Source organism: Geotrypetes seraphini, chromosome 2, assembly GCF_902459505.1.
Source record: "Geotrypetes seraphini chromosome 2, aGeoSer1.1, whole genome shotgun sequence".
Lineage (NCBI taxonomy): Eukaryota > Metazoa > Chordata > Amphibia > Gymnophiona > Dermophiidae > Geotrypetes > Geotrypetes seraphini.
In genome coordinates, this window is record NC_047085.1 from 362,895,973 (window position 1) to 362,923,593 (window position 27,621).

The following is a 27,621-nucleotide window of genomic DNA, read 5'->3' on the forward strand; positions in this document are numbered from 1 at the left end:
GCGTCCTCTGGCTTCCCCCCTGGCCTCCTGGTCTCACCTTTAAAGCTAATTACAGCAGCCTGCAGAGGATCGCCGGTAGGTTAAATGATTTTATTTTCAATATAATGATCGAAATGTGTCAGTTTTGAGAATTTATATCTTCTGTGTATATTGTGTGTATATGGAAAATGAATGGAAAAAAGTTATTACAATTAGTAAAGGGGAAGGGATCTGGGGCAGAGCTTGGGAGGCCTAGGGAGGTCTGTGGTCGGGGTACTCAATTGATATTTGATAGACTTAGGGGGTACTTAGCTTGTAGTTGAGAAACACTGCTGTAGGCAATCAGCTGGTGCCAGTGCCTCTCTTCTCCAGCTCTCTTCCCTGCTGGCACCCCCTACTGGCGTCTCGGGGCCCATCTGGAGGGCCTCTGCACATGTGTGGATGTCGACATGATGATGTCATCAAGGCAATGTCCACATACTTCTGGGTGTCTCAAGCCATGGCCACTACCTTTAATATGCCCTGGCTCGAGAAAGTTTGAAAGACACTGTACTAGAAGGAAAGATTAGGTTCTTACCTCAATAATCTTTCTGTAGACATATACAGTGCTCCCCCGGTTATTCACGGTTGGCAATTCACGGTCCCAGTCATTCGCGGTATTTTCCGACTGTGAATGACCGGGCAGGAGAGGGCAGCCGGAGAGGCAGGAGAGAGCAGCCATAGTGCTGGCGAGTGAAGGAAATCACTCGCGGTATGCTCCGACCGCCTCTTCCTGCACTAAAGTCGGGCTTCACCAATCAGGAGCTGCGTTTCAAAGCAGCTCCTGATTGGTAAGGCCCGATTTTCATTTTGAGGACTCCTGAGGAAGGCCAAGTGCTGAAACATGGACAACCTACGTCCACGACCTCTTTCTCTCCACCTGCTTGCACTAACTGTTGGGTCCTTTTTTGTCATTGTTCATATAATACAAACTTTTTCATTGAAGCAAACTTTTATCTCTCATCCATCTTCTGTATTTTTATTTTCTACATCTATCCAGGTACTACATATTTTATTTATCCACTGTTTTTCTTGCGATTTTCATTTTTTGTTGATTATTTTCCTGTTTTTTCTTGTGTCCTATGCACATATGAAAGTCTGATATAATCATGGGTACAGCACAAGAAAGGATGGGGAGCACCATGGAGGGCAAGTCGCATGGGGTGCAATTATAGCTTGCTACGGTCCTGACTGCACACAACTGGCAACTGCCTAGGGGAGAGGTAGAGCCAGGGAAAGGGCCGTATCTTCTTTTTTTGTCTTCATAAATATGATAACCCTACCTTTGTCATGCTTTGTTTTCCATTTTTCCATTTGTCTCCTTTTGAAGTAAGTGGCTTGATATCCAGACTTCAAGATAAGGCCAGAGAATCTGCAATTGCTGCTTTAAGAGTACACATTTGTGTTTCTGTGGCTAGGAGAAAAGTGGTTTTCAACCCAATTCACCTGACCAGTTGGTTTTCAAGATATCTACAGTGAATATGCATGAGAAAGATTTGCATTTAATGCATTCTTAGTATACAAATTTCTCTCATGCGTATTCTTTGTGGATATCTTGAAAACCTAACTGGCCAGGTGGTTCCTGAAGACTGGGGTTGAAATCCACTGTTATAGATCTCGTTCTTCAAATTAAAAGAAACAGCTTAGTCCGGGGATGCAAGAGCTAAGATGCTGGGTGCTACAAACAGGCCAGGTTTTCTGGATATCCATAATGAATATGCATGAGAGATAGCATGGATACAATTTCCACTCTATCTAATGTTGATTGAAAACTAGAATAGGCTTCCAGAGACTTGTAGAGGAAAATTATTTGTACTATGTACACACTGTCTCTGCATGTATGAGCCAAGATGAAGACTTTAAAGCAGGGGTGTCCAACCTTTTGGCTTCCCTGGACCGCATTGGCCGAAAAAAAATTTCTGGGGCCGCGCAAATGCTGCAGCAAGACAGAGGAGGCAACCGACAAGACAGTAAACATCCGGGGGCAGCAGAGAAAAACACTGCATCACCCTTGACCAGAGCCGAACAAAATACTTCACGGACCGCAGGTTGGACACCCCTGCTTTAAAGTATACATGGACTGTGATATTGTTATGAGACTTTGCATAATTTGATTGATTGATTAATTAAACACTGGCATCACAAACATTACCTCCGCAGTCTTTTTTGTGTTTTGCTTCATTGGATTCACTGCAGATTCTTTTGAGTTACGTTTTTGTTCTTTGTCAAAGATGAAGACTTTGCAGAACTCTTCCTCTCTCTGCAAAATTGTTTTGTTAGCATAGGAAGTGCTCTGTTCACAGTGCAAGGCACATATTTCAGTGAAGCAGGAATTACTTAATATATGTGTTATGGATGGTGGTATGCCAAAATCTGACCTGCCAGAGCTGTTGGCAGGGAGTATTTCCTGCTGACTGGTAGCCAAGTGACACTGCATTCTGCATTGAAAGCAGAACCTGGTACAGGATGTAGGGCCAGTCAATTTACACCCTGCCTATTCTATATGAAAGGCTATGCATCTTAAAGCAACATTGCCAAATCTACTCTTTTAAATAATTCAGTCTGCCATGCAGACAAATACCAAAAACTTTTCATGCCTCAAAAAAAAAAGTGTGAGGCTTTTAAAGCAGGGGTCCCTAAACTCTCTGTCATTGAGGGCTAAACCAGGTCAAGTTTTGGGGATTTCCAGGATGAGCAACCTTGTTATCTATTTTTATAGAGAAAGTGCATGCGAATAGGCCTCTTGTATTTTCATTGTGGAAATTTTGAAAACTTGACTGAGCTGTGGTTTAGGTCCCTCCCCCCTCTCCATTTTTTAAAGTTACTTTGGCTTTTGTGATTCTAAACAAACTGAGGAGCTTTAGTTGGGTATTATATTGGGATAGGTTGAAAATATGGATATGGTAAGGACTTGAAAAATCTCAGGTCACCTGGGGAAAATAATATTCAAAAAGAAAACCTTGAATGTTGTAAATTTTTAAAATTACCGGTATGTTATTTGCTTAGAATTCGGATTAAGCGATCTATCAGATTTTAAATAAAACTTGAATAAAGAAGTTACCCCCCTAAAAAAAACCAACCTAGACAAAATGGATGGTAAAAATCTAAACAAGTTAACCGTGACATTGACAGCCATGATTCATTTTCCTACGTATATTCAGGTTTACAGTTACAGATTAGTTTATTAACCCCCTCCCCCTTTTATAAAACCATGCAAGAGGTTTTTAGCACCATCGGAGCAGCGCAGAGCATTCAGCGTGCCAGCCGTGCTAAAAACCTCTTGCACGGTTTTGTGAAAGGGGAATGGGGATAAATCTTTATACTGTATGCTGCCTGGCAACTTTGATCACAGTGGTGTACAATATAAAATTAAAATAGAAAAGAAACTCCATTGTAGATAGGAAAGACTTATTTGATCAAGCACACAGCACACTATACTCTCATCTGATGTACTAAATACTGGCTCTATAGCAAATGATTATTCTGCTGTACATATAATGCATTATGCTTATCTCTATAGGTAAAGCAAAGGTCATCCACCCTCTCTTCTGAGCAGCCCAAATCATAAATCGGTTCCAATCCTGGTCCTCCCAATCAACTCTCGCCCTACTCATGGAGATCACACCGCAATGTCAATAATCTTATTTCTGCTCCTCTCTTCCCTTGAAGTTTCAAGTTTATTTAAAAATTTGATTTGATCGCAATATCATAATCCAATGCGATTTACAAATAATAGAAACATAGAAACATAGAAACATAGAAATAGACGGCAGATAAGGGCCCACGGCCCATCTAGTCTGCCCACCTTAATGTCCCTCCCCTACCTTTGCCCTGTGAATAGATCCCATGTGCCGATCCCATTTGGCCTTAAAATCAGGCACGCTGCTGGCCTCAATCACCTGTAGTGGAAGACTATTCCAGCGATCAACCACTCTTTCAGTGAAAAAGAATTTCCTGGTGTCACCTCGTAGTTTCCCGCCCCTGATTTTCAACGGATGCCCTCTTGTTGTCGTGGGACCCTTGAAAAAGAAGATATCTTCCTCCGCCTCGATGCGGCCCGTAAGATACTTGAACGTCTCGATCATGTCCCCCCTCTCTCTGCGCTCCTCGAGCGAGTATAGCTGTAATTTGTCAAGCCGTTTTTCGTATGGTAGATCTTTGAGTCCCGAGACCATCCGGGTGGCCATTCTTTGCACCGACTCCAGTCTCAGCACATCCTTGCGATAATGCGGCCTCCAGAATTGCACACAGTATTCCAGGTGGGGCCTCACCATGGATCTATACAATGGCATAATGACTTCCGCCTTACGACTGACGAAACCCCTTCGTATGCAGCCCATGATTTGTCTTGCCTTGGACGAAGCCTGCTCCACTTGATTGGCAGACTTCATGTCCTCACTGACGATTACCCCCAAGTCTCGTTCTGCTACCGTTTTTGCTAGGATCTCGCCATTAAGGGTATAAGACTTGCATGGATTCTGGCTGCCCAGGTGCATAACTTTGCATTTTTTGGCATTGAAGTTGAGTTGCCATGTCCTAGACCATCGCTCCAGTAGGAGTAGGTCGTGCATCATGTTGTCGGGCACTGAATCTTCGTCTGTTGTGCATTTGCGCACTACATTACTCAGTTTGGCGTCATCGGCGAATAATGTTATTTTACCTCGAAGCCCTTCTGCCAAGTCTCTTATAAAGATGTTGAATAGGATTGGGCCCAAGACTGAGCCCTGTGGTAGTAAAATCAGGGTAAGAAAAAACCCAAACAAACCCCAATAACCACACAATTGTTAAAACTATAACACCAAAGGACACAAGAGGAAGACAGGTTTAATTAAAATTCATAAACAAATAAAATGAACATAGAGGTTAAAACAGTAGGATGGGAATAGTTACCCATTTAATTTTCATTTAGAGGATTTTAGTCCATTATAGGGTGTTTAAGTTTTATAGAATTCAAGCAGCTCAATAGAAAGCATCCTTAAAGAGCCAGTTTTTTTAAGAGACATTTGAACTTCAATAATGTAAATTGGAAGTGAGTTCAAAGTTTGAGGTGCCATAACAGAAAAGATCATGTCCCTTGTGAGGGGACTGAGAGGAGAGATTTCTCCTCAGACTTTAAAGATCTTGTTGGAATGTAAGGGATTAGAAGTCTTTCTAAAAATGCAGGAGCTTTATTCATTAACATTTTGTATGTAAGTAATGCTATTTTGTACGTAATTCTATAGTTTACGGGTAACCAATGTGCTTCTGTTAATAGGGGAGTGACATGATAAAATTTTTTCTTTTTGGTAATTATTTTTATTGCGGTATTTTTAAGGATTTATAATCTGTGTGTTTCTTATAGTGTTATTCCCTTGTACAAGGCATTACAGTAGTCTAATTTTGATATGACTAACAAGTGAATTAGAATATTCAGTGATGATTCATCAAGGAATGAGGATAACGATCTAATCATCCGTAGCCTGTAAAAACAGCTTCTAATCAATGAATTTATTTGCTCGTGATAATTCAATTGCTGGTCCAGAATAACTCCTAGTATCTTAACCTTTGAAACTTCCTTTATTATTTTATTGATGTTTATGTACGATCCTAATTTTTGCCCTCCCCTACAAGGGAATAGCATAACCTCTATTTTAGATGTATTAAGAGCTAATTTGTTGTCGTGTAACCATTTGTAAATTTTCAATAATTTCTCATTGACTGATGAGAATTCTTCTGTTGAATTTGAATCTAGGGGATACAAAACTTGAACATCATCATCATATGCAAATGGTGTAAATCCAATAGATTGACAAAGAGTTAACAGAGGGGCTAAAAATACATTAAATAATAAGGGTGATAAAATTGAACCTTGAGGAATCCTGAAACTTGTTGAGAATGTATTAGAAGATGAGTTATTGAATATTACCTTTGATGAATGCTCAAAAAAATATGACTGAAACCTTTGAAAAATGTTGTTGATTATTCCTAAGGATCTGAGTCTGTTTAGAAGATGATGATGATCTATAGTGTCAAAAGCAGAAGATAAATTTAAGGATATGAGAAGAACAGATTGATGATGATCCAAAAAGTAAAGAACAGAGGATGTCAAGCCTATTAATGAATGTTCGGTTGAATGATGTTGTCGAAAGTCTGTTTGATGTGGGTGTAAACTCCAGTTTTTCAATGAATTCAGAGACTTGATTAAAAACTATTTTTTCCATCATTTTTGCTATAAAAGGTATTTTTGCTAATGGTCAAAAGTTGGTAGGATCATTCAGATTTCCTTTTGGGTCTTTCGGTATTGGGTGGATAGTTGAGTGTTTCAATTTTTTGGGAATGGTCCCTTCCTTCAAAGTAGTTGAAATAATTTTGTGAATGTATTTACCGAAAATATAGAAAATTTTTTTCCAGAATACATGGTGGGAGCGAATCTGCATCTGTACTTTTTGTATTCATCGTTTGAAAAAGTTTGTTGTATGTTGGGTAGTATAAGCAGTGTGAATTGAGTGCATTTTGAGGTTGGGATAAAAGAGTCTAAAGTAGAATGTTTGGGTTATCTGTGAATTTTTTTCTATTCCCTTCTCATGTGCACTGTAGAATGCCCACTCCATCTCCAGCAAGTTTGCCTACGTCCACAACCTTTTTCTCTCCACCTGTTTGCACTAACTCAGACCTGGACTAACCCTGATGACTCTGCCTCAGCTTCCTCTCTATGTCATGGAGGTTACCTTTTCTCCCATACACCTTGCTCAACTGGTCGCTGCTACTCTCACCCTCTTGTAGATTTCCTTCTTCCACCTCAGTTGCACAGCTTTTCTTCCTTCGAAGTTCTTGATATACTGTTCAAAGGAGTCCACTACTGAGTTCCATTTAACATCTTGTGGGAGTATTAGCTTGGTACCACCCATTCCTTTCAGAGCTGCTGCAGCTGCAACATAGGCAGCGGAATGCTTTTTTGTTTTGGGGATCCATAAGCTCCACCCAAGGGCCTGTCCCCATAATAGTACTAATTGTTATACCAATTTTTCCATTCATTTTTCATATATACACACAATATAATCTTATTAATAACACATAATGGTTAACCTCAAAATTAAACTACACAAAGCACACAGTATGCTTCTCAACATTCATTCATACCAGAACACCTGGCCTTGGTCACATATGCAGAAGACAGATAACCCTTACGCAAATACAGGACCACAAACTAAAAGTACTAATATATACAAACAAAACCCTAAGGTGCAAAACTCTGCCTGCAGTACAACTCCAGAGAAATAGACACAAATGCATTTCTTCCTGAACAGTGCAAAATATTACCCCTTTACAAAACTGCAATAGCGAGTTTTAGCGCAGGCTGGCACACAGAATGCTCTATGTTGCTCCCAAGGCTCATAGGAACTCTATGAGTGTCGGGAGCAGTGCAGAGCATTCAGCACGCCAGCCTGTGCTAAAAACTTCTATCGCAGTTTTATGAAAAGGGGGGGGGGGATAGATAGCAGATGACATATTTCAATCAGTAAATTGAAAATAAAATCATTTCCCCTACCTTTGTTGTCTGGTGATTTTTATTTTTCTAACGATCTTTTCCCAATCTTCTTTAGTACATCCCATTTGTTCAGAACAGTGGAAGTTTTTGCTAAGAAAGGAAAAATTGTTTTTCCTGATAATTTTTTTTTTCTTTAGTTAGCAACACTGTTGTGAAATTTGACCCTTGAAAAACCTCGCTCTGTGTTCTCTTTCAGTTCAATTAATTTAAGAACAGATAAAGGCCAGTTCTAAAGTCAACCTTATGGTGTTTCCTTGATATATGCAGAGTAGAGAGTGCCACTCTGGTGTTTTACTTGCTTGCTTATCATTGCAGCTGCAGTGGTTGATGAGGCTGCGTGCATTGGACAAAGAGATTTTCTACTGCTTGGGCAGATGCGTACTAGATTTTATCCCAGGACAAGCAGGCAGGTATTCTCACATATAGGTATTCTCACATACGGGGTGACATAATCGACGGAGCCCGGATGCGGACGCCTCCAAGCAGACTTGCTTGAAGAAACTTGAAGTTTCGAATCGCCCGCACCGCGCATGCGCAAGTGCCTTCCCGCCCAGCGTAGGGCGCGTCTCCTCAGTTCTCAGTTTTTCGCGGAGCCGAGAAGTCCGTCTTTGACTCTCTGTGTTGACTTCGTTACTTGTGCCTTCTCTGAACCGCGGTTTATAACTTTTTTCCTCACGAATCGCTGTTCATATTTTCTTTATTTTATTTTCAGTTTAAAAAAAAAAATTTTTTTTCCTCTTCCATCTGTTTTCTGGGACAGGCCGCTCAGCTGCAGCCCGAGGGCTTCGATCTTGCAGCAGCTATTTTCACTTCTATGTCCCGGCCTGTCACGGGCTTCAAGAAGTGTAGCAAGAGCCAGCGTGCGATCTCTCTTACGGACCCACACCGTCGCTGCCTCAAGTGCCTTGGGCCGAAACATCATCCTAGGTCGTGCCTGTGCTGTGCTACGCTTCAGCCTCGAGCTTTCAATCGTCGTTGTATTTTGGTGGACAAGCTCTTCGAGATGGAATCTTCTACTGATCCCTCGACCTCAAAGGCAACCTCAGCCTCGACTCCTACCGAGGTTCCTCCTGCTTCTACTGCTTCCACCTTGAGCCTCATCAGACCTTCGTCGTTTGCAGCGTCTTTTTCTTCGACGACATCTGCTGTATCTTCCCTGTTTCCTTGGGTCAGATAGCTCAGCAGTCGGTTCCAGCGGTAGTGATTAAAGTGCCTAAGACTTCCAAGTCGAAGCACACTCACACTACCTCGAGGGAACCTCCAGCCAAGGCAGATGGTCCGGTTTCAGACGCGGTACCCTCCTTGCCGGCTGCTTTCCAGACCATGTTGGAGAAGCAGTTCATTCAGTTCCTTACTAATATGGGACTGAAGCTTCTTCCTCTTATCCAGCATGGGCATTCAGCAGTCTCCCGCGAGGTCGAGCTTCTTCCAATGCCTCAGGCTGACCTTCCACACTCTTTGCAGGGAGCAGAGTCTCTGCGAGTGTCTGGGTCTGGCATCAATGCACGTACAGCAAGGAGCAGATTCTTTGCAAGTGCCTCGGAAGGAATCCTCACACTCTATACAAGGAGCAGAATCTTTGGGAGTGCGTCGAGGTTCCTCCATTAAGCCTCTGGAGCTTCGATCTACAGCCTCCTGTCCCATACATTCGTTGATACCATCAGCTGCTTCCATCTCCGAAGCGAAGTCTCCTCGATCTTCGAGATCTGCTTCCAGGCTCAGTTTTCATCGACGATTGAGGCCTTCTTCGAGGCATCCTTCCCGGCATAGTTCTTCATCTAAAGAAAGTCCTTCTTCCACTAAGCCTCGATCTACTCCAACCTCGACTAGACCACCGACTCCTCGAGGATGTCCTGGTTTCGATTGCCTCGTTCAAGTCACCATATTCCTTTGATGCCTTTTTTCCTGCTGAACTTCATCTTCGACCCAGGCTGCCTCGACGTCCTCGAGTCCTTCTCGAGGCCAAGCATTAGCAGATCAGCTATCTTTCTCATCTTTTCTTCGTCAGATGGCTGTGGACTTGGATCTTCAATTAGATACTGGCCCCAAATACTCTAAGGAGTATCTAGAAGTCATGCATCTTCTTCAACCTCCGGCAGAGTCTCTTAAGCTTTAACTTCATAAGCTTTTGAATCAGACTTTTGGTCGATGCATCAAAACACCTTTTTCCATACCAGCTCTTCCAGGAAAATTGGACTCTAGGTATAAAACTGTGCATCGCAAGGGTTTCACAACTCACAGTTATCTCATCAATCCCTGCTTGTCGAGTCCTCCTTGAAGAGGTCCCATCCTTCCAAGGTTTATGCCACCGTTCCTTCTGGAAGGGAAGGGAAAACTATGGACAAATTCGGACATCGCATGATGTCCTCTAAAGTCCTCAATTATAATTTTCAATTCATCACTTATTTTGAATTCCTTATTTCTCTATTGCCAAAGTTTTTGACTTATCTGGAACTCAGATTACATCTCCTGCAGTCATCTTACGATGCCTTCGAGTGTCTGCCCGGGCAGCTGCTTGTTCTGTGGCTATGCGTCGTCTTGCTTGGCTTCGTACCATTGACATGGACCCTAATCTTCAAGACCGCTTACCTAATATCCCTTTTGACGGCACAGACCTCTTCGATGAATCAATCGAGGCAGCCACCAAGAAATTGTCTGACTATGAGAAATCCTTTGCTTCTATTGTCAGACCCAAGCCAAAGCCAGCTCCTGCAAAACCTGTACGCCCTGCTCCTATCTATCGGCAGCGTTTTACTCCGAGGGAGGCTCCTTATAATCGCCTTCCTCTAAAGAAACAGCAGCCTCAGAAACAACAGAAACCTCAACCTTCTGCTGCACCTCAGGCTACTCAGCCTTTTTGACTATTTAAAACAGAGCATAACCTCCACTGTTCTGACTCTGTCTCATTTTCCCCCTAGGAAATAGGAGGTCGTCTCCATTTCTACCACCGATGGACGATAATTACATCCAACCTCTGGGTACTTTCCACAGACCGCCCTTCTTCAGGAAGCTCAAGCTCTGCTTCGTCTCCATGCCATCGAATCAATTCCCTTGGAACAGCAGAACAGGGGATTTTACTCCCGTTACTTCCTTGTTTCAAAGAAGATGGGCGATCTGCTACCCATTCTGGATCTCAGGGCTCTCAACAAATTTCTAATCAAAGAAAAGTTTTGCATGTTGTCTCTGGCATCCCTTTATCCCCTTCTAGAGCAGAACGACTGGTTATGCTCTCTGGATCTCAAGGAGGCCTACACTCATATCCCCATTCATTTGGCTTCCCGTCAGTACCTCAGATTTCGGGTGGGGAATCTGCATTTTCAATACAGAGTACTACCCTTCGGCCTGGCCTCGTCTCCCAGAGTGTTCACCAAGTGCCTGGTAGTAGTAGCAGCAGCTCTACGGAATCATGGTCTTCAGGTATTTCCCTACCTAGATGACTGGCTCATCAAAGGTTCCACATCTCAAGGGGTTATTGTAGCAACCCAACAGACTACCTAGTTCCTACAAAGTCTGGGATTCGAAATCAACTTTCTCAAATCACAACTTCAGCCCTCACAGAATCTACAGTTCATTGGAGCTGTTCTGGACACTGTCCAACTCAGAGCATTCCTTCCACAACAACGTCTGGAAGCTCTTCTTCAACTCTGTCATACAGTGTCTTCCCGCTTTTCCATCTCAGCGAGACACATGATGGTACTTCTGGGTCACATGACCTCCACAATACATGTGATTCCTTTTGCCAGACTTCACCTCAGAATTCCTCAGTGGACCTTGGCATCTCAATGGACGCAAGTTTGCGACCCTCCTTCTCAACACATCTCAGTCACTCCTTCATTGAAGAAGTCTCTCTGTTGGTGGAAGCTCTCTTCCAATCTTTCCAGAGGCTTGCTTTTTCAAACGCCCCCCCCCATCAGAAGGTCCTCACGACAGACTCTTCGACCTATGCTTGGAGCGCTCATCTCGATGGTCTCTGTACTCAAGGCCTCTGGACCAGTACGGATCGTCAGTGTCATATCAATCTGTTGGAACTCAGAGCGATCCTCAAAGCTCTCAATGCTTTTCAACATCTGCTTCACGACCAAGTAGTCCTCATTCGGACGGACAACCAAGTCGCCATGTATTATGTCAACAAACAAGGAGGGACGGGTTCTGCCTCCTTTTGTCAAGAAGCTCTGAAGGTTTGGGACTAGGCAATCCGCCACAACACCTTTCTCAAAGCTGTCTACATTCAAGGGGCGAAGAATTGCTTGGTGGACAACTTGAGTCGTCTCCTGCAGCCTCACGAATGGACACTCCATTCCGCCCCTCTTCATAACATTTTTTCACTGTGGGGTATGCCTCAAGTAGGCCTCTTTGCAGCTCCCTACAACTACAAACTGCCTCAATTCTGCTCCATGATATACTCTCCTCATCGCCTCGAGGCAGATGCTTTTCTTCTGGAATGGTCGAATCTTTTCCTCTAAGCATTCCCTCCATTCCCTCTCATTCTCAAGACTCTGGTCAAGTTGAAGAACGACCATGCCACCATGATTCTAATTGCTCCTCGGTGGCCGAGACAACCTTGGTACTCCCTTCTACTTCAACTCAGCAGCAGGGAGCCATACCTTCTACCAGTTTTTCCTTCTCTGCTTACACAGAGTCAAAGATCTCTATTTCATCCCAACCTGCAGTCTCTACACCTGACAGCTTGGTACCTCTCAACATAACCCCTCTTCAGTTTTCTCAATCTGTGAGAGATGTTTTAGAAGCCTCTAGGAAGCCTACCACTAGACCGGGGGTCGGCAACCTGCGGCTCCAGAGCCGCATGCGGCTCTTTTCCACCTTTGCTGCGGCTCCGGTAGTGTGTCACGCAGGCATGCAGTTTACAAGTCCGGCGTCGCGGCGGGAAATAGCCATGCTGAGCAGTGAGCTCAGCACGTACACAGATGAAAGCCTTGCTTGCTGATTGGTCCGGCGGCCCCGCCCCGCCGTGCCGCCGGACCAATCAGCAAGCAAGGCTTTCATCTGTGTAGTGCTGAGCTCACTGCTCAGCATGGCTATTTCCCGCCGCGACGCTGGACTTGTAAGGTGCACGCCTGAAAAAGAAATCATCCTGGCCGGGGTCGGTGTCATGCTCCGGAGATCTACGGCCTTCCTATCTCCCTCTCCCTTCTACCTGCTTCCGGCCACATCCCCTGCTCCGCGGCTCTCTTCGGCAACTCAGCAGCAGCGATCGACACAAGCTTCTGACGTTGGGGCCTACCCTCTGCGAGTCCCGCTTGTTTCAACTTCCTTTTTCCACAAAGGCGGGACTCGTAGAGGGAAGGCCTCGATGTCGGCAGCTTGTCTTGATCACTGCTGCTGACGAGTTGCTGAAGAGAGCCGCAGAGCAGGGGGGTGTTGCCAGGTGCAGGTAGAAGGGAGAGGGCCAGATGCAGGACTCGTGGGTGAGGGAGGAGAAGAGAGAGAGAAAGAGAGAGGGGAGGGAAACAAAAGGAAATATTCCATACTGGGCTGGGCCGGAGTGGAGGGAGGGTGGAAAGATTCTAGCTACAGGGTGCAGTAACAAAGGAAAAGGGGGGAAAGCTGAAAATGGAGATAGTGACACAAAGAAGAGAAAGGGTAAGCAGGACCTACTGAATAAGGATAGAGATACAGAGGGGACATGAAGAGGAGGTGAAATAGAGACATAGAAGTAATGCTGAAAAAGTGTGTGGGGGGAGATAAAGACATTGAAAGGGCAAATGGTGAACATGGCGTAAAGATAAGGACAGAGACAAATGAAGATTCTGAAAAAGTGGTGAGATAGGGATATAGGTGAGATGGACACAAAGAAGGGTGATGCTGGAAAATAGGTGGAATGGTAATTCTGACAGACACAGAAGGGAAATGCTGGATCAAGGAGAGATGGGGCTCAGGCTGGATGGAATGAGGAGAAATGCCTTGTTGGCCCGGAACTTCCTCTCCTACGTCAGAATTGACGTCAGGGAGCGGAATGCTGGTCAGCGCAACACTTCTGCAGGGAAAGCTTGGGACGACGGTGGCTTGGGGGCTGTTCCCCAATTGCGGTGGCAGCAAACCGAGTGGCTTGGGGGACGGCACGGAGACAGAAAGAAGGGGGAACAGGGAGACAGAAAGAAAAAGTTGGGGGAGAGAATGAGGTCTGGAGGAGAGGAAACATACAGGAGGCTGAAAGAAAGGAAGAAAGATTGGATGCACAGTCAGAAGAAGAAAGTGCAACCAGAGACTCATGAAATCACCAAATAGCAAAGGTAGGAAAAATGATTTTATTTTCAATTTAGTGATCCTGTATATAGCATTAAGATAAGAAACAATATATGCAGTGTTAGATTTGTTTTATAATGGTTTTGCGGCTCCAAGTTTTTTTTTCTTTTCGAAAACGGATCCAAGTGGCTCTTTATGTCTTAAAGGTTGCAGACCCCTGCACTAGACAATGCTATCACCAAAAGTGGACTAGATTTTCTACGTGGTGTTTTTCTCATCATAAGGAGCCTCAGCATTCCTCCTTATCTTCTGTTTCGGACTACCTTTTGCACTTATCCAATTCTGACCTCAAATCTATCTGAGTCCATCTCAGTGCAATTGCGGCTTTCCATCAGCCTATTGAAGGGAAACCCCTCTCTGCTCATCCAGTGGTTTCCTGATTCATTAAAGGAATTTTCAATGTCAAACCTCCTCTCAAACTGCCTCCTGTGGTTTGGGATCTCAGTGTTGTCCTTACTCAACTCATGAAGCCTCCATTTGAACCAATTGATAAGGTTCATCTGAAGTATCTCACTTGGAAAGTGATGTTTCTTATAGCCCTCACTTCTGCTCGACGAGTTAGTGAGCTGCAAGCTTTAGTTGCTGATCCACTGTTCACAGTCTTCCATCATGACAAAATGATTCTTCGTACTCATCCTAAATTCCTCCCTAAAGTGGTCTCGGAATTTCATCTCAACCAATCCATTGTTCTTCCAGTGTTTTTCCAAAGCCTCATTCTCATCCTGGAGAAGTTTCTCTTCATACTCTGGACTGTAAATGTGCTTTGGCCTTCTATTTAGAACGCACCAAACCACACAGAACTGCTCCTCAACTTTTTGTCTCCTTCGATCCCAATAAGTTGGGCCATCCTATTTCTAAGTGTACCATCGCCAATTGGATGGTGGCTTGTATCTCATTCTGCTATGCCCAGGCTGGATTAACCCTTCACAGTAAAGTCACAGCCCATAAGGTTAGAGTTATGGCAGCTTCAGTAGCTTTCCTCAGATCTACACCTATTGAGGAAATTTGTAGAGCTGCTACTTGGTCCTCGGTTCATACCTTCACTTCTCACTTTTTCCAGACGGGATGGACAGTTTGGCCAAACAGTATTACAAAATTTATTCTCCTAAATTGCCAACACTTCCACCATCCCATTCTGGTTAGCTTGGAGGTCACTCATTTGTGAGAATACCTGCCTGCTGGTCCTGGGATAAAGCACAGTTACTTACCATAACAGGTGTTATCCAGGGACAGCAGGCAGCTATTCTCACAACCCACCCACCTCCCCTGGTTGGCTTCTCTGCTAGCTATCTGAACTGAGGAGACGTGCCCTGCGTTGGGCGGGAAGGCACTCGCACATGCACGGTGTGGGTGACTTGAAACTTCTAGTTTCTTCAAGGAAGTCTGCTTGTGAGGCGTTCGCATCCGGGCTCCATCGATGACGTCACCCCATATGTGAGAATACCTGCCTGCTATCCCTGGATAACACCTGTTACGGTAAGTAACTGTGCTGTTCCAGGGAGAACCCCAGTTTATACAGTGATGTCATTGGTAGAATTCAGTTTTCTCTAACTTTGACTGCTGGTAGGAAAGGATGATAACCCATTGGTTCAGAGCAGTGTCCCTGATTAAAGAAATAAAAATGATTAGGTAAGACTTAATTTGTTCTTAACATCACAGGATTTGAACTGTCCCTTGAATGTGATAATAAGCAGGTTTGCCTGTAAAAATAGGAAAAAATGGGCTTCCATCCTTTGTAGCATCTCCCTATCTCTGTAGTCAAGACTAGAATTGGCTGTTCCTTACAAGTGATGTAGATACCTTTTTGTGTAAAGGCAGTAATTCTTGCAGATTTCCTAATTCCTTAACTTTTCTGTTTGGTCCTTCCTCTCTTCACAGAGCTTTCCTAAATCATCTCCACCAGCAACTGGGAACAGGAGCCGTACCTCTTCACTGACAGATCAGCAGGATGAAGGCTCTTTAACACCAGACAGAGAGGTCAGTTCAGGAATTTTTCCTTGTTTTTGTTGATTTTTTTTTTTAAACAATATCCGTGTACTGTAGTATATTATTACATATTATGATGATTGGTTTTCTAACTATAAAGTTTTGTTCACACTTACGTACACTTCTGGATTTTCTTCAACTGAATAATCTTGTAGCGCATTTAAAGTTTTAATTCTTAAGCCCTCCCTCGGCTACTACCTTGAGAAAGCAGCTCCTGATTGGACAAGGTCTGACTTAGTGCAGGAAGAGGCGGTCGGAGTATACCGCGAGTGATTTCCTGCACTTGTGGCGCTCCGGCTGCTCTCTCCTGCCTCTCCCGCTGCCCTCTCCTTGTCGGTGGTTCGCGGTCGGAAAATACTGCGAATGACCAGGACCGCGAACTGCTGACAGCGAACGACCGGGGAACACTGTATTAGAGTAATCCAGAATACTTAGAAATAATGACTGTACCAACACTTTGAAAGAAGAAACATCAAAATGTGGTCTAATAGTCTAGAATTTCCACAACATGTAGAAATTTTTTCATACTAAAGCATCTGTATTTGAATTCATTGAATTCACTCTGTGACTTATTTCCAAAAGTCATGTATATGTATAAATGGACAGTTTGAAAACTGATTATCTTCCCTGTGGCTACTGATTTTTTTTTTTTGTTAGTGTGGCTGTCAGGACAATTGTTTTATTACTGCAGCTGCTGTTTGACACCCTTCCCCAAGGCAACCACCTGCTCTACTTAGTGATCAAGCTGGACATGGACTCAAGTCTCTTTATTCTTTATAAAACTGTTTTGATCCTCTGCTTGAGAACTCACTCATTCTTTTCTCCTCTACACCACTACTGTTTCGTTCCGAAATATGTTTTTGCATTAGAATTTTATACTTTTTTGGAATTAAAAGTGACTGTTTATTTTAATTTTGTGGGTTTTTAAATCATATATATTTTTTTTAAGTTCAAAATGTTTTATTTATTTTCAAGCATAGAATGAAGTAATGGTCATGTCACAACAGAGCATTAAAAAAACAATAGTAGGGATTGTACACAAGCAGCTTAAAGGATTATGCATCAATATGTTATAAACAAGCTGTAAGCTATTAGCAAGAAATGATGACACTGTCAGTACACTTAGTAGTATGGGAAAATGTACATAAGTTATGAGATTGAGCATACCAAGTAGGCCAAGTTTATGCATTGAGATCCATATTATAGTAAGATAATATTGATGACCAAATGTTACAATAAGATTTGTAAGCATTGCGTCGTTCAGCATTGATTTTTTTCATATTTAGCTATTAAACATACAGAGTTCCACCACACATATTCAACATTAACCAGATTTTTCCAATTATATAGGATGTTCTGGAGAGCCAGCGCCATTAAAATGCGGAAGAGCTGGGCTCCATAATAGTCGGCATAATAGAATGCCTTCATAATTACCAAACAATATAAGAAAAAAGTCAATGTCTGTTTGTATAGAGAAAATATCGGAGATAGTACGCCGAACACTAGTAACTTTGGAGTAAGGGGTAATAGAAAAGCAAATGAACTAAAGTACCAGTATAAGTACCACAGGACCAACATGTAGAAGGTAGATTAGCATTAATCTTGTTGGAGGGAACTGGCGTCCATGTGGCCCTATGTACTAGAAAATACATCAATTGGAGCAAAGAGGAGGATTTAAGAGATTTAAAGCAATGTGACCATATTTTTGACCAGGAATCGGCATCTGCTATAAAGTGTGAATCATCAAACCACTTTGAGGAGTTAACGGGTTGAATCACAAATTTTTTCAATTTTATGAATTTATACCATAAAGAGGCCACCACGCCTTTGGAGTGTAGTGTTGAGAGTTTGTGCATAAAAGTCAGCAAATCTGGCGAATCCTGAAGAGTCTCTAATATAGGGAAAGCCTTCCTCAGACAGTGAGTAAGTTGTAACCACCTGAATTGTTGACTAATAGGAAGATTGTTTAGTGTGACCAACTCTGTGAAGCTCCATCTAGGTTTGATGTTTGCATATATACTTAAGCGACCAAATCCCACATTATTGCCAAATATGCCAAGAGACTGTGGAGTTCTGTATTTTAATCAGTGGATTATTCCAAATGGGGGTATGAAGAAAGGAAGACCATTTAACGTCCATAAGACTATCCAGAAAGGAGAAAGCTGATTTAGCTGAAGTGAAAATGGCGTATGACTTGAAAGAGGAAGGGACTTCCATGTCTACAATGAGATTCAAGGATTGTATACCGTATTTAGCTTGTTCAAGCAAAAGCCAACATGGTGATTCTGTATTGTTTAAATTCATTGACCATGATGAACATTGGCAGAGCAGAAAGGAGATATGATAGTGATAGAAGCAAGGAAAACCAACACCACCATTAGCCTTACTAGCTTTAAGTTTCTGTAGTCCAATACGTGGCTGTTTCATATTCCATAAAAACTTAGAGAGAATGGAATCTAAGGAGGTATAGAAGGATTTTGGTAGCAGGAACAGAAGCATATTAAGAACATAATTAACTTTAGGGGAAATCATCATTTTTATGGATTCCAAATGACCCCACCACATTAGATTAAGAGGGAACCAGCGGTTGACAAGATCCCGGACCATGGATGTAATATATTCAACATTATAAGCAGAAGTTTCTTCCAAAGTGGGACCGAAATATACACCAAGATATTTAATTCGATTGTCTGACCAATGAAACCTGTAATCTGTAGCTTCACATTGAGTAAGATGGCGCTGAGAACAGACGCCTAAGCGGACATCGCTCCTCGTTTTGTTATTTCTTCTAGTTTTTCACTAAACCGACTCATTTTTGTAATTCTTTTTAATTTAGTCTTAGTTTAGTTACTAAGCTGACTCCTCCGTTTTGCTCACGCTTTCCAGCGAACCTTCTTGGCGTGTGGCCGACTGTTTGGTGCCTGGTCGACTGCTTGCCCACCTGGGCCGGTCGGCAACGTTCCTTCCGCCTTCACACGCTGAGGCGAAGAGCCGTACGCAGCGGCGAAGAACTTGGGTCAAAGCGCCGCGGGGGCCGCTGTCACCTGCAGCGGCGTTGCTCTCCACCACTACCCACGACAGCGTTGCCCCCCCGCCCGATCACAGCCGCCGCCTGCAGCAGCGTCGATCCCCGCCCGAACGCAGCTGAGAAATGGAGGGACCAGGACCAAGACTGGAGAGGCAACCGTGCACCCGGGAGCCACAGCGGAGAGTTCAGCCCGGAGAGCGCCGCGGAGGCTACTAACTCTACTTCAGCGGCACTGATCTCCACAAAAACTGCGGCAACGGGAAGCCTCATTCCCGCACCGAAACCCAGCGAGCCGACCAGTTTGCAAAGCCGCACTCCTTCAGGGTGTGTAGGTCCTGCTCTGCCCCTCCCCTGATCCAGCGGGGAGCAACTAAAAAAAAAAACAACTACTTTGGCAACGGGAAGCCTCCTTCCCGCACTGAAACCCAGTGGGCCAACTAGTTTGCAGGGCCCCACTCCTTTGGGGCGTGTGGGTCCTGCTCCGCCCCTCCCCCGATCCTGCGGGGAGCTACTGGAAACCTACTGCGGCAGCGGCGCGCCAGCAAAGGCACACGGCAGAGGCACCTGAAGCGTCTGAGTGGAGCATTGGAAACATTAGAAGCCTCCTCCACTGGCCAAACTGACTACTCCAAACCTAGCGGACAAAAACCCTTTGGACAAACTGATAAGTACTTTGCATGGTTATTCTACTATCTATTCCAGACAAAGCTATCTTAAATCCTGTAGTATCTCTTAATGCATGATGGCTTCTATACTCAACCACCTAACATTATTTCTCATGTTTTATTGGTCTTGTTACAAAAGCTGGTTGACTGAGGCACTACTCTCCACCCCGATTCCAATCCTCATAAGGCCTCGCCCTACCAATCCAGAACACCATAGGCCAGCCCAACTCTTCACTCTTTACTGTTCTGAATGAGGCCCTTTCCAAATCCCGATTGTTCCCCCCTCACGCAAACCAAAGAAACCTCACAGTAAAAAACACCGATCGTTGAGGAAAATTTCCCACTCAGTTCATGTTGACGCTCCCCACGACCAAAAGGTTCAAGGTTTCTACTTAAACATCCGATCTATCAGGAACAAAGCTCAGCTAGTTAAAGACTGGCTAGAGGAGACCAACCCTGACTTTGTCCTCTTAACTGAAACGTGGTTGATCTCCGACAACGATATTATAATTCGTGAGTGTTTACCACCTGGGTTTAAAATTACGTCTCTACCCAGAACCAGGGGAAGAGGGGGAGGACTAGCCATCATAGCAAGAGATTCATTCGAGTTCACCATCTTAGCCTCGAAATTCTCAATGGATCTCAAAATTCTTTCCTGTAAACTCCAGTCAGACCAGCTAGAACAGTGGTCTCAAACTCGAACCCTTTGCGGGGCCACATTTTGGATTTGTAGGTACTTGGAGGGCCGCAGAAAAAAATAGTTAATGTCTTATTAAAGAAATGACATTTTTGCATGAGGTAAAACTCTTTATAATTTATAAAACTTTCCTTTAACAGTTAAAAAGAAACATATATAAACTATAAAGAGTTTTACCTCATGCAAAATTGTCATTTCTTTAATAAGACATTAACTATTTTTTTCCGTGGCCCTCCAAGTACTCTATTTTTTCTGCATCCCTCACATTTAAAGTTTAATATCTTTTCATTCTCAAAACTGGCACATTTCAATCACTATATTGAAAATAAAATCATTTTCCCTACCTTTGTTGTCTGGTGACTTTATTTTTCTGTGCTTTCAACTATGTTTCCAGGGCCTTCTTGTCCTTTGACTGTTTTTCTCTCCGTCTTAAATTTCTGCCTTGCATCCATCTTTGGCATTAACTTAATGTTCAATTTTTCTGCTTTCTTTTCAAAATCTACGTTTCCATGTCTTGCCTTCCCTTCCTATCTCTCTCTTCTTCCGTCCTATTTCCATGGTCTGGCATCTCTTTCCTTCCTTTCTCTCCCTCCCTCCTTCCTTCCTTTCCCCTGGTCTGGCATCTGTCTCCTTCTCTTCCCCCATGCCCTGGCATCTCTCCCTACCCCTCCATGGGTTTGAGACCGCTGCTCTAGAAGGTAAACCAGATTTGCATTTTGGCAGCCTTTATCACTAGCGCCCTAGGCCAGGGCCTCACCTCCCTAGATTGAGCCAGCCTCAATCATTAACTTCTGGAAGCTGACTTGACTGGGTACAGTTTCCCACCCTGGGGAAACACTTAGCCCTGGCTACTTCTCTTCCTAGGCACTCCCCTTGGGTATTGCAGCCTCTGTTGCCACTCCGTTAGAGCAGCAGCGTGTCTGGCCGGCTCGTTTCATTCAAAGCCACGGGTGGCGGCTCCTTGCGAGATCCGCGCCTGTGTCTGAAGCCTCTCTGATGTTGTGACGTCAGAGAGGCTTCCGATGCAGGAGTGGATAGCGCGAGGAGCCGCCAACCCACGGCTTTGAACGGAACGAGCCGGCCAGACACGCTGCTGCTCCAAAAGGAAGGGAAAGGGGAAGAGAAATGCTGCTGATCGCATCTAGACCGCGGGCCGCAAATAAATCCTGGAGAGCCACATGCGGCCTGTGGGCCGCGTGTTTGAGACCGCTGAGCTAGAAGATGGCTTAATTATCACACTATTTTACATCCCTCCTAAGAAATGGTCCACCGCTAAAGACAACTTCTCCAAATTCCTCCTCACAAACTCAATTACAGGTCCCTACAACCTACTGATCAGTGACCTGAACATTCACCTAGAACAGGCAGAGCAGAGTGATACTAAAGATTTACTATCCCTCATCACCTCTCTAGACTTCTTCGTACCGACCCCTGAAAAAACCCATCATAAAGGTCACCAACTAGACCTAGTAACCTTCTCCTCCAAAGATCAAGTCTACCCCAAGATTCTCTGGGAGCTAGCCACCTGGACAGATTCCCTATGGTCAGACCACCGATTATGCAATTTTCAACTTAACTGGCAAGCAAGGCATCACCCATCCAATCCCAAGTTGGCAAAAAGGACTAAGAAAGTGATATCCACAAGAGGCTTGATAAACCCAGTGGAATTCTGGTCACACTATGACATCTCTTCCAACCCAGATCCCGACTCATTTACGGTTGACTCCTGGACCAACACGAGCATGCAGATCCTAAACAAAATGGCCCCCATTAAAACAAGGAAAATGAAAAACAAAATTTGGATGGCTGGTTTGATGCCGAACTAGGATCAGTGAAACGGGAATTATGAAAACTTGAAAGACAATGGCTGAAATCTGGTGATAGTAAAGAGAGAGCCAACTGGAGAACAAAATAAAAAAAATACAAAAAACTTATAACTACCAAACGCTCTAACTTTTACGCACTAAAAATCAGCTCCCCAAACCCCGACATCAAAAATCTTTTCAAAATAGTCAACAACCTTAACGACATTCAGACCTTAACCCATCCTACCTTAGACTCCCCACCACCGGCCAGTTTTTCAACAGTAAAATCTCCAATCTGAGATCCACCCTACCGGTCGTCACAACCAACCATCTGAACTACCCAGTTGCTCAGCTTAAAGACGAACCTAGGGCTGATCTATTCTGGAACAATTTTATCATCCCTACCTAGCAACAATTCTGCAAGTTTTACTCAAAAAACGCTAATTCCCACTGCAAACTAGACTGTTGCCCACCAAATGTAATGAAAGTTTCCCCGGTCACCTTCAAAACCAAGTTACACACTTAGCTCTCTTCCCTTTTACAGTCAGGCACTTTTCCTGAGGACCTAGGCCAGATCCCTAAGATGCTCCTTCCCTCCTACAGTCTCCTACAATCTCCCCGACCTCTACTGACCTCAACCCTACCCTACCTGTCTCCAATCCCATTCCAGCTGACAGATCCTGGACCGTCTTTGAGCTTGTTTCCGAATCGCAAGTCTCGAAACTCTGCCTCAAACTAAAAACTTGCAAGTGTACCTTGGATCCTTTCCCCTCCTACCTATTTGAGAATATTTCTACACAGGCCATCACTTCCCTCTCCAAACTTATAAACTCTGCCCTAACATCGGGCCTTTTCTCCTCCGAAATGGGACATATTGCACTGATCCCCCTACTGAAAAAGACCGACCTTGACCTCTCCATACCATCCAATTACCGCCCAATAGCAAACATCCCTCTCCTAACTAAGATGTTAGAATCTATCATATCCACTCAACTCTCATCCTACCTAGAAAGATTCTCTATTCTCCTACCCCACCAATTCGGCTTCAGACCCAACTTCAGCACCGAATCCCTATTGGCCTCACTAATCTCCAAGGTGCAACAACTCCATTCCCGCAATAAATTTGCTGTTCTTTTACAATTCGACCTCTCCGCAGCTTTCGACGTCGTCCATCATATCCTAATCTTCCAACTCTCCGAAATAGGCATAAGCTCCACAGTCCTAGATTGGTTCTCGAAATTCCTACGTTTCCTACACCGTTAACATAAACGGCACCTCATCCTCCCCCTGGAAGCCGATATGTGGAGTCCCGCAAGGCTCACCCCTCTCTCCTATCCTTTTCAACATCTACATGTCCTCTCTGAAACTCCTCCACCTATCCCCCCTTAGAAACTCTCTACACCTATGCTGACGACATCCTCATTCTCCTCGAGACAGACTCGAACCTCACTAACCTCGCTGAGAACATATCCGCATGTATAATGAACCTCCAATCCTGGGCCCAATCCGTACAAATGAAACTGAATGAGTCCAAAACAAAATTACTTTGGCTTGGCCCAATATTAGATCATTTACCCACCTCCATCCCTTTATCCTCCGGCCCCACTCTTCAGCTCGAGTTTTCAAGCAAAGTCCTGGGCATCATCATAGACTCCTCTCTCTCCTTCAATGACCACTTCAACTCCTTGGTAAAAAAATGCTTCTTTAGCCTTCATATGCTGAGGAAAGTGAGATCCTGCTTTCATCATTCTCACTTCGCCGTCCTTGTTCAATCCACCATCCTCTCTAGACTGGATTATTGCAACTCTTTATAAGCCTAATCTAATCTAATCCTTGGGTTTGTATACCGCATCATCTCCACATTTGTAGAGCTCAACACGGTTTACAGTAGGAGAAATAGGAAGGAACTACAACAGAGGGTTAGAGGTAGAAGTGTGAAGAAAATTTAGAGGACTTGGGATGCCAAGATATAAGAGTTTCCTTGATTCCTAAGTTGGAGGGAGACTTTCATCTTTTGAGAAAAGCCAGGTTTTCAGATGTTTGCGGAAAACTTGGAGAGAGCTCAAGTTCCGAAGAGGGGAGGTAAGGTTGTTCCAGAGCTCAGTGATTTTGAAGTGGAGGGAGGTCCCTAGCTTTCCTGTGTAGGAAATGCCTTTTAGTGAGGGGAAGGATAGTTTTAATTTGTGGGAGGATCTGGTGGTATTAGGGTTTGAGGAATTCCAAGAAAGAGGGATAAAGGGAGGGAGGATACCTTATAGGATTTTGAAAGTTAAAACGGCGCATTTATAGTGGACCCTGGCGATTATCGGAAGCCAGTGGAGCTTGGCCAGGAGCGGGGAGACATGGTCAAATTTACTTTTAGCAAAGATGAGCTTGGCCGCTGCATTCTGAATCCGTTGGAGTCTGTGGAGATTTTTCTTAGTTAGGCTTAAGTAGATAGAGTTGCAATAGTCCAATCTGGAGAGGATGATGGATTGGACAAGGAGGGTAAAATGTTTTTGATGGAAGCAAGATCTAACTTTCCTCAACATGTGAAGGCTGAAAAAGCATTTTTTTACCAAGGATTGGAGGTGGTCATTGAAGGACAATGTGGAATCAATGATGATGCCCAAGACCTTGCTCGAGAACTCAAGCTGCAGAGAGGAGCCAGAGGGTAGTGGGATGGAGGTAGGTAGGTGATCTAGTTTTGGACCGAGCCTAACTAAGAAAAACCTCCATAGACTTCAGCTAATTCATAACACCGCGGCTAAGCTTATTTTCGCAAAAGGCAAGTTCGACCACGTCTCCCCACTCCAGAGTCCTCTTTAAATGTGCTTGCTTAGCCTTCAAGATTCTACACGGCATCCTTCCTCCCGTTATTCCACTCCTTTGGAACTCCTCTAACCCTAACTCCACCAGATCTTCCCAAAAACTGAAACTATCATTCCCTTCTACAAAAGGTATATCGTATATCTCGCGCAGGAAAACTAGGAACATCCCTCCCCTTTAGAACCACAGAACTCTGGAACAACCTCACATCCCCGCTCAGAAATTCAAACTCCCTCCAATTCTTCCGCAAACACCTGAAAACTTGGCTCTTTTCAAAATCTAACACCTCCTGCTCTCTGGGATGCTTGTCTCTCTCTTTCTTCTTGTTCCTTTCCTATAACCCTTCATTGGAGTTCCTTTCTTCCTAACTCTGTAAACCATGCTGAGCTCTACGCTTGTGGAGATGGCGTGGTATACAAACCTAAGGTTTAGTTTAGTTAGATCCTAATCACTCCGATTGTAAAAAATCCCAAAGATTCCATCAACCTGACATCAAATTATAGACCCATTGTGAACATTCCCTTCTTTGCAAAGTTGATTGAAGGTCTGGTCAACCAGGATCTAGTAACCTATCTGGATAAATTCAGCATTCTGAATGATAACCAGTCAGGTTTTCGCTCCGGATACAGCGCTGAAACTGTTATTGCTTCTCTGCTAGATTCCCTCCATAGCCTGTTTAGCCAGGGCATAAGTGCACTAGTCCTGCAACTTGATTTAAGTAGTGCCCTCAACTTAGTTGTCATGCCATTCTTCTGGACTTTTTGGAGTCAATCGGTCTCTCCGGCAATGTCTAAGTAAACGATCATACCAAGTTTACAGTGACAATACTCATTCCTTCAGCTGGGTAAACGCATGTGGAGTCCCACAGGGCTTCCCCCTGTCCCCCACACTGTTCAACATCTACCTGGCTGCTCTAAGGAATCTATTGTAAAGTTTAAAAATCAAATTCTACATTTATGCTGACAACATCACCTTAGTCTTTCCCCTAACTAACTTAACTCCCGAGACAAAAAAATCACCTGGCATCTATCTTTTAACAAATCGAACTATGGATGGCTAATTTCAAATTGAAACTCAATTCAGAAAAAAACAAATTCTTTCTGGTGAGTCCGAACGACAAAATCAAAGATTCATCAATTTCCTTGAATGGTCAAGTCTTTCCTATCACAGATTCCATAAAAATTCTGGGAATGACACTAGACCGCAACCTTACCCTTGAAGCACACACCGACTTACTGGTCAGAAAAGGCTTCTCCGCATTATGGAAACTAAGAACCATCAGAAAGTACTTCAATACAACCTCATTCCACTTACTGGTGCAATCCTCCATTCTAAGCTTACTCGACTACTGTAACATCATTTACCTGGGGTCTTTCAAAAGAACCATTCAAAGACTCCGAATCATCCAAAATTCAGCAATCCGACTGATCTTTGGGCTAAAAAAATGGGAACACATAAACTCCCTACTACCAAAAACTCCACTGGCTGCCCTTGGAAGCAAGAGTGCAGTTCAAGTTTGCCTGTCTCTGTTACAAATCCATTCTTGGCTTGGCCCCCATATACTTGGTTCCCCATTTTATCTTAGATTGTTCATCCAGACCCACATGCAGAGTTCACCTGTTTAACCATACAACACTAAAGGCCTGCCGTTACAAAAGATACCTGAACAGAACACTTGCCTTCCAAGCAGGTCAACTAAATGATTGGCTGGGCAATATTATCTCGCGCTCCTCATCCTACCTAAATTTCAGAAAATTATTAAAAACAAACCTGTTTAACCGATATGTATCCTAACACCTCTTATGCCCGACCTCTTGTTTACCAAGATCCCTTATGCCTTCCTCTGTATCCTGCTCACCTATATATATTGTATCTATATTCGCTGATTGTACCTATTCGCTGATTGTCCAGCCCTTCTTTGTTGTAAACTGCCTCGAACTACTACGGCTTTGGCGGTATATAAGAATAAAATAATAATAATAATTATTATTAATTAAGGGCAATTTATGGCCATAATTTCAGTTTTGTTGTTGTTTAGTTTGTAACCTGAAAGTTATGAGTAATGGGATATGGTTGATAGTAAAGGCGGTATGGAATCGGGAGAAATGAATAAGAGAATATCATCAGCATATGCCACGAGTTTAGTTTCTATATCACCCATTTTAAAACCAGAAATCAAGGAATTGTGTCGTATTGCTAGAAGTAGAGGTTCCAAGGCAAGGTCGAATAATAGTGGGGAAAGAGGGCAACTCTGTCTAGTACCCCTAGTGGGATGGAAGGTATGCGACAAAACCCCATTGATGTTGATTTTGGTGGAAGGAGATGTGTAAAGAACTCTAATCATGCGAATGAATTCAGAGGGAGAGCCAAACCATTTCAGAACATGAAACAAAAAGGGCCATTCTACACGATCAAAGGCTTTTCAGCGTCCAAGCCGAAGACAGTGATTTTTTTGATTGGAAGTTTGGAGATGATTAATAATATTAGAGAATAATCTTGTATTATTGTATCACTGTCTGTCATGAATAAAGCCAGATTGATCAGATGCGATTAATTGCTTGATGACAGATTGCATGTGGGAGGCCATAAGTTTGGCATAAATTTTTGCATCAGTATTAATTAGTGATAGGAGTCTGTAGTTCTGTACACACTGTGGATCCTTACCCGGTTTGGGCAATACAATTATAGTGGCTTCGGTGAAAGTTCCTGATATTGAACCATTTTCAGTGGCATGATTGAGAAATTTTAAAAAATGGGGTAAAATAACGGAATGAAAAGCCTTGTAAAATTCAATTGTGAGACCATCAGGACCGGGAGCCTTT

At 43.6% G+C, this 27,621-nt stretch overlaps 1 protein-coding gene across 6 annotated transcripts in view; it reads left to right on the forward strand.

Annotated features, from left to right (window-relative positions):
- The window catches only part of GOLGA4 (golgin A4), a 318,629-nt gene that overhangs the window by 22,454 nt on the left and 268,554 nt on the right, over positions 1–27,621 (forward strand). For all 6 annotated transcript variants that reach the window (XM_033930559.1, XM_033930558.1, XM_033930557.1 and 3 more), the window contains exon 2: positions 15,689–15,787. In XM_033930559.1, coding sequence (XP_033786450.1) covers positions 15,689–15,787 — 99 coding nt within the window. The remainder of the gene's footprint in view (positions 1–15,688; positions 15,788–27,621) is intronic.